At 42.1% G+C, this 11,348-nt stretch overlaps 1 protein-coding gene, 2 long non-coding RNA genes and 1 other non-coding gene across 8 annotated transcripts; 1 reads left to right on the forward strand and 3 right to left on the reverse strand.

Moving 5' to 3' along the window:
- Positions 1–342: 342 nt before the first annotated feature.
- thnsl2 (threonine synthase-like 2) lies at positions 343–6,413 on the reverse strand. 5 transcript variants are annotated; one of them, XM_027032561.1, is made up of 9 exons: positions 6,278–6,413; positions 3,849–4,091; positions 3,467–3,661; positions 2,794–2,946; positions 2,273–2,509; positions 1,924–2,072; positions 1,720–1,845; positions 977–1,131; positions 343–762 (listed from the first exon to the last, which is right to left on the reverse strand). In XM_027032561.1, exons 2-9 carry the CDS (start codon positions 4,069–4,071, stop codon positions 534–536), a joined length of 1,467 nt encoding a protein of 488 aa, XP_026888362.1. In that variant the 5' UTR covers positions 4,072–4,091; positions 6,278–6,413; the 3' UTR covers positions 343–533. The 5 variants fall into 5 exon arrangements, with proteins under 5 accessions (XP_026888362.1, XP_026888360.1, XP_026888361.1 ...); XM_027032559.1 differs by having other exon boundaries at positions 3,849–4,096; XM_027032560.2 differs by having other exon boundaries at positions 3,849–4,115.
- LOC113591879 lies at positions 4,054–8,618 on the forward strand. Its single transcript, XR_003412252.2, has 2 exons — positions 4,054–4,102; positions 8,212–8,618. It is a non-coding gene; the product is annotated as an uncharacterized LOC113591879 (long non-coding RNA).
- A 1,505-nt stretch (positions 8,619–10,123) lies between these two features.
- On the reverse strand, positions 10,124–11,327 carry LOC113591876. Its single transcript, XR_003412251.2, has 4 exons — positions 11,243–11,327; positions 10,932–11,033; positions 10,794–10,819; positions 10,124–10,289 (listed from the first exon to the last, which is right to left on the reverse strand). It is a non-coding gene; the product is annotated as an uncharacterized LOC113591876 (long non-coding RNA).
- LOC113591881 lies at positions 10,924–11,058 on the reverse strand. Its single transcript, XR_003412253.1, has one exon. It is a non-coding gene; the product is annotated as a small nucleolar RNA SNORA57 (small nucleolar RNA).
- Positions 11,328–11,348: the final 21 nt, after the last annotated feature.

The raw sequence follows: 11,348 nt of genomic DNA on the forward strand, positions 1-11,348 counted from the left end.
TTTGCTCAAGCCATGGTGAACAGCCTTTTACAGTAAAAGGACAAGTGCTCACTGAGTGCCTGAGTCACTCAGTAGCATGGTGGCAAGCTCAACAAACAGGATCACAGTTACAGCAGTAGATTCATGTAGACAACATTCAGTGACCCTGCCTGACTCAAAGTCCAAAAGGTCAAATCCACAAGAGAACAAGCCACAAAGAGGCTTAGCAATAGAGATAGCCTGGGAGCATGCAAACACACACACACAGGCACACTCAGCGAGGTGCTGAAAATAGATTATGTATTGCAATTGGGAAATGTCCAGACAAAGAAGACAAGAGTGGGGAAAAAAACAGGATTCAGATAAAAGAAACCTGATTATGCAAAATATTTAATCAATATCTTTAATCAAAGATAATATAAAACAAAACCAGACAACAAGTCACTCAATGTTACTGACTTAACACTTACAACACATTTCCTCCATTTGTTCACATGATATTGTAAAGGTTTTCAGGGCAGCTGTAGAAACCTGCTGTGTTGGGACTTTAACGCTCAGCTTGCCTTGGCTAAGGAGTAGAAGAGTTCGCCGCGCTGTCTGGCAGAGCGCACAGCTTCCATGTGCTCTCTCAGAGTTGCCTCCCAGTTATCCCCCTGCTCCAGATCTTTAAAGCGGGTCTCCTTCGTCTCCAAGGCCCTCACCGCTTCGGGGAGGTCGAGGGTCAGGCCAGCCTTCAGAACCGCTCCCGCAAACTTGGCTGGGGAGGCCGTTGCCAGACAACACCTGGACACGGACCAGGAACAGTTTTAAACAGATGGCTTGGGATGCAAATGGAGTCACACTTGTTTCACTTGTATCTGCCACTGGTGTGACGCACTTGCATGAGAAATTGATACTGGCAAACAGACAGGGGGTGGTTTGTGTGTGTGTGCGTGTGCGCGCGCATGTGTGTGTGTGTGTGTGTGTGCGTGTGTGCGCGCGCGTCTGTTTGTCTGACCTATTTTCCCCAGGGCGGATAGGGCAGTGGTAGTGATGCCAAACCCCAACAGCTGTATGAGGACACACAAGATACTGATTCTCCTCCCAGCATTTCACCATGATCTCAATTATACCCTCATCAGATACAGAGCCTGAAGACAGTGCTGAGGATATCTACACAGACAGAGAGAGGGATAGATACGGGAACGTGGTTATATTTGTTAACAGTGTCTTCTTCTGAGAGACTTTCAAAACCCTTAACTGAAAAAAGGATGCATATGTCATGACTGGCCACTCCCTAGTGTCTTGGTTGTCATGATTTCCCTGTCTCATGTATTTGTTTTGCATCCGTGTTTCGTTTTCTCCGCCCATCATTTGTAGCGCCTGTGTCTTGTTAATTCTCATTACTACATGTACTTAAACCCTGTCCTGCTCCCTGTTTGCTTGGCTGGTCATTATGTTAATCATAGCCACTGTGTGTTATTCCAAGCCTTGTGTTTCTCTTCCTTTTTGTCATCACCTGTTAGTTATTTGTTCTTATCGTTGCTCGTGTCTTTGTTATAGCGTGCGTCCTCTTTTGTCATAGTGTGTTTTGTTCTGGTTTTGTCTATCATGTATTCCCATATGCTTTGTATTGGTTCTATGACCCTTGACTACTCTGAGGATTACGATTCTGGATTTGCCGATAATAAATCTCGCTCTTCTCTGCATATGCGTCTGCATCCTAACCGCTCAACATTATAACAGTATAACAGCACTGACCTCTTTGTGGAGTCTCTCAGGGAGAGAAAGTCTGTGGATCATCTGAAATTGCTCCATCATCTTCTTCACCAGTGCTCCATCTTTCCCCGATAACATCCAGAATATACGCTCCATGTTATAAGGATCCTAAACAGATGTCAGACTATTAGCATGCAGGCATTACGTAAACTGGATAAGCTACATTGACCACAGAGCTCAGAACACCTGGATGTCAATGGCTGGAGCCAAAGTTTGCTTGACGCTGTCTGCCATGGAGAAGTCTCCGCTCTGAACTGTGCGGTGCATTATGTCATTACAATTCACCATGGCGACAACTCGCAGAGGAACCCCCATCTGTTTCACAATGCATCCAGCTACAGCAAAGGGGGAACCCCACAATGCACACGCATGCACACACACACACACACATACAAACACACACACACACACATAAAAATGCAAAATGTGATACATACACCTTAATAATAACAATCAAAACCAAGCGTTACAAACCAAACCAAAATCCATTATCATCATCATCCAAAAGCCATTTGTGTGAAATACAGCCCAGTACCTGTTATACTGCCAGCCCCGCCTGTGGGCACCACCACCTCCAGCTCCGCTAGTTCATCTCCTTCAGTCTCCTGCACTCCACTCAGCTGCATGTAGGCATACAGGAAGGTGACCAGTTGCACCAGAATCCGTGACCAGTTCACCGAGTTCAGGCTCATCAGTCCATGGCACTTCACCAGCTCCTGATCCGCAAACAGCTTTCTCATGACCACATCGATATCGTCTGAACTTCCATCCGCTTTAATTATGGTTAATCGAGATGGGACAAGGGCGCAGGGTTAGCTGAACCAAACTGGGGTTAACATCTGTCTGAGTGAGCTCTCCAAACGCATGCAACAACGGCAGCTGTAATATGGCAGATACGTTTCATTAATAAATAATGTAATTACACAATATATGTATATTACACAATATATGTAATAAACCTTAACACTGTATACGCATTTTGGTTCCACTTAGCAATAATAAGGTAGCATCATTTTTTTTTCTTATTTGCCTTTCTGATGAGTCTTTGCTACTTGCCTGCAAACACATGGACATTGTCCTCCAGGTGGGTGGTCATCTGTCTCTCCTGCACCATGGTGATGCGTCCACGAGGGAAGACCACCACCACGTCCACTCTGCTCAGGCCTGACGTGCTGCTGATGGCTGAGCTTCCTGTGTCCCCGGACGTTCCTGTGTGCAGGTGGTGCAGAGACACAGGGTTACGCCTGCAGCCTCGTTTAAAAAGCCAGCCGGATTCGTTCTAGATACAAATCAGCCACATTACGACCGTCTGTTGGATACTCAGAAACCTGCTAGCACACAGTAGGTGGGAATGAAGTGTGGCTTGTTTGTCTGGTGGTGCAGCTTTCTAGTGACTATAGTTTCTCAGTCAAGTAGTGACTCAGCCATGGACAGGGCCAAAGCCTGTAGACCAGAGAAGCGCTTCTCAACCTAGCACTCAGGGTTCTCCATGCTGTCCGCTAGGCTCCCTCCCATCTCCAAACACACCTGAACCAAGCCAATAAGAAAAAGGCATAACACCTGCTACAGGTGTGAGCTGGGTGAAAGCAAATGTTGACCGGCAGGTGGGCCCTGAGGACTGGGATGAGAAACTGGCCTGGATCACCTATTTGGAGCATGAGTCTAACTCTTAGGAGTCACCAAGATGTGTTTTTAAACTGATCTCTGAAGTAGCATGGGATTCGCTTACCCACAAGAATGGTAGCACGCCTGTCCTCCTTGTGCAGAAAATACTCCAGAAAGTGGGCAGTGCACATCATGCTCAGATCTTTAAAAGCCAGTGTCTCTCCATGGAACAGCTCCAGGACAGACAAAGAGTTCTTTAGCCTGACCATCCTCACGGCATCTGGAACTGAGAACTTGGAAAGGGCACTTGAAATGAGAGCTGAAATTAGAAGAGGTGGAAAAAATGGAGAGATGTAGAGAGAATCAATCTGAATTCCAGGTTTGATAAAGACAGCTCAAACAGATTTCACGGTATCGGGCATCTACACTGGATATTTCAGAAAAATAAAGAGGCACTGCATGAATGGCAAAATTTTAAAACAACAAAGGAGGAGCATCTGTGTTACCTTCCAAATCATGTTTAGGGATCAGATCCTCAGGGATGAAGAGAGAACACACTTCAGTCACCAGCTGCTGGTAGGATAAAGAGCTCCAGGAGCGGAGAGTGGCAGGGGACACGATGGGAATCGTCTCAGGCATGAACATGCCCCCATCTGGGGCATAGCCTGAGAAGAGCACATCTCGAAACCCCCAGCCGTGGACCCCTCCACGCGTGCTGCAGTAGCGCATCTCGCCTCTATCGGCAGAGTCTGTTCTGAAGGTAGGAAAGGAAGCTGGGCAATTCACACGTAATCACTGGTCAAAGGTATGCAATGAAATAATGTAATAGATGTAAAAGAATAATGTAAAAGAAATGGAGAGACATTTGAAAACGGTTGTAAAATGATGTTAGTACTATGCAACTTTACTGGTTTCAATGAAGCTCTAAAAAATAAGATAGGCTAATTGAAAAAGATAAATATTAGAAAACTCCAAATTTTACATTCCGCTAAAAACTTAAAAGGTGAAGATTTTTCTAATAAGCCAATGATCCCATTTAGCACATAAGGAACAGTGGGCTTTAATAATATATTTATAAAGGGATAGAAAAAAGTGAAAATTAGCAAGATATTTATTTGACACCCATTATTGATCGTTGGAACAGTTTATGTCAATAGAACATAATAACAAATACACTAACTAGAAAAAAAGCATATTTGTATGGTAAAAAGCATATTTGTATAATACTATTAGTACCCAGAAGTTTGATAAAAATAGCCCTGTGACTTACAGCACCTAATTCAGTAGAGCGAGACCTCTCAGGGCGCCGGGGGGATATTAAACTAGGGAAACGCATTGCAGTGTAATACCAGCTCAAAGGGCAAAGTTACTATGTGCAGATAGCAGCTATTTTTGATACAAAGCTCTTAAAGGGACTGAGGTAGGGAAAAAAACGATTATTGGTCTTTGTTCCCTTGTAAATGTTTCGCTACATTTACTCTGTTTAAAAAAAAATGGCCTGCATACTTTTAACCGTTATCCTACAGTGCCACTGCAGAGCCAACAGGTAAAAATGTGTTTTCTCTCAGTCTGCATGGAATCCAACACAGATCCCTAGTAGCCGATGACAATAGAAACAGGAAGAGAGGACATGTCGGGTACAAATATCAGTGTGCAATCTGTGAACCAATATATCACACCAAACAAGATTTATGCCTGAAGAAATAAGATTATTGTAAATATTCAGAAGAGTTATTCAGATATATTCAGTGAAGATATTAATGAGACAATCTAGTGACTAATATTACTCCTTCTCTGGCCTATTGGTAAATAAGTGTAGATCTAACATTTTGAATGTCACAGTTTTCCAGATGAACACAAGATATTCTTTTTTCATTGTTATGCCAACAGGCTACAGTCGGGTCAAATCAAGCCAAATTTATTTATATAGCACTTTTTACAACAGATGTTGTCACAAAGCAACTTTACAAATGCCCAAGTCCAAGCCCAAATATAGGAGAACTATTTTTGCAAAAAGTTTACATTTTAAATTAAATGTAAATAAGAAATTTGGCCCATTAGTTACAGATTCACTGTTTCAGTTTTGCTGAATCAAGAATTGTGAAAAATAGTAATAAATGGGTTTTACATGAAAATATAAACCATCTATTAGTTAGAAAATCTACTACAGTTCTATTATATAGTTACAGATAGACATCTATTAGAGCTACATAAAATCCTGCTATGCTGTGTTACAAGAACTATAATAATGTACTGTAATACTTCTGTAATAATGTTAGAAGTAATGCCGAAGACTGGGATCTTTTGGATCCCGTATTGAGAAAGCAGTTTTAGCCCTCCTTGGTGAAATGACCAGCTGTCGGCTACGTGACCAGATGTAAGCTACATGAAGCTCTTGGGAATTTTATGAGGCTAAAGCTGAAAGGTATATATGCTGAATTTATTTAGCATTTTTTGAAACATAGTAAATGTAGAAGAACATTTGCGAGAAAACCCAAAACATGAATCATTTTTCCCTATGCCTTGTCCCTTTAAGGGCTCTGTACCATAGTAAAGAGCTCCATACTCTGGTGAGAATGAAAACATCATCTAGAATGTAGTTAGCACATTTTAAAAAGTTACTGGAAGGTGCAGTGTTATCGGCTGTGTTCCCCAACAGTATTTTTCTGTTGTAGACGACATGCGCTCCAAAAATCCGAGTTTTGTAGTATATAAACTCGTTTTTCTAACTTTAGTCTAGTTTATACCATTTTGGGTTATCAGCTGTCTTGTTTTTCCACAGTGATAAAAAGAATGACCTGACATACGCCAATCATTGTAAAACGAACCTTCGGAATAATTAATTCCTCATTCACTAGGCTCATGAGTTACATCGGAGAAAACACTGTTCCCATGTTTCATAGAAATTAGCTGAGGAGTTTGAAACAATCGATACCGTTAAGGAGGCACGAACTGTTAATCCATAATGTTAAGCAGGCACGAACCGTCCATCCAGCCTTTTTCGGGGCAACTGGTAACAGACACAATGTTCCTGACAGCCCGGGTTTGCCCCGATAGTGGAGCTGACAGACAAAAAACGACACATGACTGCATTGCATGAACTCCACCTTAAGATGGCGGAGGCTTGAACAGTCTCAAGTGAATATAAATAATAATAATAATTTGAGGGGATTTATCCATGGGACAGATGGAGCTGTGAACAGTTAGAGTTCATGCAGGATGCCCCTTCCCAGTTTGCCACTGACTGGATGAAAAGATTACAGGCAGTTCACATCAAGCACACTTGCTTTAGTTACATATATCACATGTAGACTGGGAGAAAAACGGATTGTGGGTCCCTTGCCCAGAAGTTACTATTGGTGTCGTAGACGTCCTCAGAGTAAGTCAAGGTGAGAAATGTGGTGCAAACAAACACCGTGGCGTGTTCTGGGGACGCTGGAAAGACAAGCATTGGACTGCAGACATGCTGGTTAGACTTTTCTCACAGTCTACCATATCCGCACCAGGGCAGTATAGTTACAACACAGGACAGCTGTGTCAGCTTGTGTAAAACTACTTTTCGAGCAGGCTTTTGTTGCATGCTCTACACTGGATGTAGTTGGTAACACTAAGAAACAGGCTTGCACTTCCCGACACTTCATCAATCATGATTTATTTTTGTTGCTCCCTGAATGACAAAAGTAGCCTATTAATCCTAACTACACTTAGCAGTTTAACCGTGACGGTATTTGTCTCTAGCAGTAAATGACTTGATCTTGTTTAGCCTATGCCTTTAATACCCAACAAGCAAGTGTGGCTTTGTTTTCTAATATTCGCGCTTTTTGATTACGTAGGCTAATTTGATTACGTAAGCTACCGGGTTTTCATGGTATAATGGCATTTTTATGATGGGACAAAGAATTATCGGCAAAAACGACTTCATGTTATAAGCAAATTCTGTGGCCTCTAACTCAAAAAAGAGATTAAATTTTTTGATAATTTATTGTAACACCATGAAAGGTAGCGACGAGCCCTTTTGGTCAGCTAGTACATTTAAAATCTAGACAGCCTGTGCATATATGTGGGTGTGCTTTCTATGCCTTCTTGTTAGGAATAAGGTAACAACTAGCAAAGAAAACGGCTCTCAGCAGACATTAGTGTTTTCTGCAACTTCCTTGCTGCCTTGCAGCTTGTTTTCTTAGAAACAAACATTTGACAGTGGGGTATCACTTTTTCCAATATGGGTTACCTCATAAAAAGTCTGGAGTTTAAAAGTACCTTGTTAATGGCTATTAATTAACAGTTTAAATGTGTAAAAAGGGTAACTGACCTGTTGCTTGCCATATGGGCTAGTTAGCTCACGTTCATATATACTACTAACCTGACATCTTGCTGGTTACTTACCTTAGTTTGCCTACTCCATCAGTCACCATTACGTGGGGTCAGATATTTGTTAGCTAATAAGTTACTTCCTTTTCCCCCCAACACATTCTACAGATTGACACATTCCGGCTGCCCTTTGTTTACTTAATTATTTTTTACATTGTTTATGACCTAATTATTAACTATTAATAAAATCAGTCTAAAACTTTCATAAACCTTTTATGTTCAAAGCAATAAGCTTTAACCTTTGGAACTAATGGTTTTGGGATATGCATACCCAGTTGCTTGCCTGTTGAAATTTGCCTGTAAAGGTGTGCTGACATTCTGATTGCTTACTTGCCTTTCATGTCTTTCATGAGTGTTTGTCTGCATAGTGTTAGTCTGCCATTCACATGTATAACTGTCTGCCTGCTGATCCTCAAGCCTGCCTGCTTACATGTTAGATTTCCGTGTGTCCACCAAACCGTAAAAATGATTTATGCTTTTGCCTTAATCTCGCCTTTTCAGAACAAAGTATTCCAAGAGAGTCCTAAGAAAACTTGGACCAGGACAAATAGAGAAACTGAAGGGTCTTTCTGGCAAGAAGATGTAAGGCCTTTGCACTACAACGTTAATATCTCATGTATCTCCACTCGGGTTGTGGATTCTGTGGCACAGTGTTCCATATGCTTTAGTTTTAATTTCTCTTTCATGTCTTAATTCCCCACCCTTGATTAAACTTTATTTTCTTATTTCTGTTTAGTCATCCTGTGTATTTCTGTTCTTTTGTGATCTCATTTTGTTTGTACCTAGTTTGGTTTCTATTTGTCCTGGACTATGCATTCCAGACTTGCTTCTGTCTCCCAACTGTATGACTACAGACTCTCACATATAATGACAATAGATTCACTCTCAGTAAACACTGTTTGACTTCACATGCGTCCTGCTTTCCTTTGGTAAACATTACACTTGCACTCTTATTGGCAATAATCTTCTATAGACTGGTATTGGTAAGGTGTTTTGGCCAAATAGGTACCAAAGAAATTCTACTGGTGGTAAACGCTGAGCTGTAACCAGCAAACAGCCATGCATGTGCGCTCTGTTGTTGGAGTCAGAGTACAGTAATGGAGAGCAATGACAACACCTGCTGATCTTAAGACACGTGGGACACTACTGTGCCAGGGATAGATTGAAGTTGTTTGTAAGCACTCCAGCCCACCCAGTGGCAGTCTAAGAACCATTCCTGGAACTTCATCCGGTCCACCTGCGTTCTGTAGGTTAAAACTGGGGTGTGCCTGCAACCACAGCAGTCTATGGTGAGTGGCTGGCTGCTGAAGGCTGGAGCAGTATGCATGAGTTTTTGTCCAAAAGAAATGGGAATTGGCACATTTTTGACACAGAAAATCTCACTGTATCCCCTCCATCCCTTGGATGTCTCATCATTGGACTCGCATACTCATTGACAAAAAGGAGTCATGAGAAGGATCCAGAAAGACACTGATGCTTAAAGCAGCACAAGAGCACAATTTGGGCCTTTTTTTCAGTGCTGCAAGTTACGGGTTTCATGTGCTGGCGAAGTCAGAAAAAGTGGAACCAATGGCTCAGTACACACAATGCTTTGCTGAAATATTTATGGTGCAAGGGTGCCATGCTAAATGGATGTCAGTTGCGATCAGTGATTTAGTGGGCTGATGACGTGATTGCAGATATACAGAAAGTTCTGCCTCTGAATCCCAGTTGGCATAATAGCATGTACAGTCTCAGTCTAACCACATATGAACAATGACATGGGCATAGCTGACCACCATGGTTCATGACAGGCAGTCAGGAAACCCTCAGGTTGATGCACATGGCATAGAACTGGTTACACAAAATCCACCACAGGAAGAAACCAAAGCACACTTGGTCATTAAATGTGGTTTTGGCTGCAATCACTTGAGCCAGTCATACAATGGCTAGGCTTTACAACCTTCACTCCATGGGTGACAGCAATTAACACAGCCATGAATGATGAGAGCCCTTTGTAATTCAGTGCAAGCAGACAGCATGATCAAGCAGAATAAACCTTTTCTAGTGTCCACTGTCCTAACTGAGGACAGGGAGACCATTTGTGCTTTACCCAAATTGGCTTTATAACCTGTGAGCCAAGGTGTGTAACCAATGTCAATAATTCAGCAGCATGCACCTCCCAACTGGGTTAAGCAAGTGTACTGCCATGTTGAACCAGAAGGGTTCATCAGCTACTTCTAAACCATTTGCACCATTACAGCTTCATCCCCAGTAATGAAATGGGGGGGGGGGGTGTTAGTAAATCAATTCATTTAACATCTTCCACCAGGGTAGAGGTTTAACTGTGTAGATCAAGTGTATTGATTAGTGTTAGTGCACCATTTATTTCAACACTAAAAGCATACACCTAATGAACCACACAAACAGGAAGTATGCTTAAAGCCCTTTATTAGAAGTGCATGAAAACCCATGTCAGGCATTTGCCTACAAACCTACGGAAATATAGACCCAGCTGATCTTTAGCATAGCTGTATGATTACTGGGAAGTCCTGGCAAATCTACTTTTCATAGCCATCACAGTGAAGAGCTCCACACTCCTGTAATAAAAACAAAGTCCTGCATTACAGCCATTGCCTCATGCACTTCTCAACATGCAAATCCATGGTCACAGATGGTTCAGGACTAGTCTTACAACTTTTGAAAAAGGGTCATGTTCATAAAGTCTTAAACTATTTTAGTCAAGTCTAGCCAACATGTTTGCATACATGGTCATTTAAAGCTAGATGCATTTGATTTAAAAAATCCTAACAAGTCTACGCAGATTGGAATCAGGGCAAGTTTGCTATGGTAGTAAAGCAAATCTACACACAGTCATTTGGACATTCAAGTAAGGAACTGCTAGCTAAACCCATATTACTTCACATAGTATGTCTCAACATGGTAGCTGGCATAAGAAACCAGCTCCATGGTGACGGGATACTGTTCCTCCCGTGATTACACACATGGGCACAAAATCCCACGAGTGCCAATATGAGGAGAGTGGAGTTCGTAACAGGCCTATATCCAACTCGGATTCTCCGCAGAAGGAAAGTGATACTTACAGGCTTGCACGCTTTCGTCTTTAACACTGAAAGGAAAGCCAAAAGACGTTAATCATAAATAGCCATGATAGCATTTCTTGACTTTGAACGTTTCCAGTAGTGCCATTTTATAAACTAGGTTAGGTGTAATTCGTGTACCAGCGATTGAGGATAGAACCAGCTGATGGGAACATGCCGGTACCGAAGACATAGCACTGGCGCTTCTATTCCTCCATACATATACGCACGAGTATGGGGAAACTACGTGCATACCAAGAAAAGGAGGGTTACCCGCAAAACCCAAGAGAGCAATCTGGATTTAAAACGCGCACAGCATGCAGATCACGACGGCAGACGTGTTTCAAACTTGGAAAATCAAATTCCTTTAAGTACTCAGATATTCAAAACAGGAGTAAGAATTATTAAGCGAACCAAACGAATAGCAAGAGCCAAAACGCCCCAAAACTTACGTGTTATAAGAGAAACACATAGCCATGCCTCCCTAACGAACACGAAAGAGAACAAGCCACGCCGCGTTTGCCAGTATTTATAGACGTATTTTCGTCATCAGCGTTT

This window comes from Electrophorus electricus, chromosome 6 (genome assembly GCF_013358815.1).
Source record: "Electrophorus electricus isolate fEleEle1 chromosome 6, fEleEle1.pri, whole genome shotgun sequence".
NCBI classification, from domain to species: Eukaryota; Metazoa; Chordata; class Actinopteri; order Gymnotiformes; family Gymnotidae; genus Electrophorus; species Electrophorus electricus.

Excerpts from the sequence above, each read along its gene's own strand:
- thnsl2 (XM_027032561.1), bottom strand. The coding sequence starts at position 4,071 with ATGCGCTACTGCAGCACGCGTGGAGGGGTCCACGGCTGGGGGTTTCGA. Across the intron at positions 2,073-2,272 it reads CGGGGCTGGCAGTATAACAG|CTGGATGCATTGTGAAACAG; the intron begins GTACTGGGCTGT and ends CCTTTGCTGTAG. Across the intron at positions 1,132-1,719 it reads CTGAGAGACTCCACAAAGAG|ATATCCTCAGCACTGTCTTC; the intron begins GTCAGTGCTGTT and ends CTGTCTGTGTAG.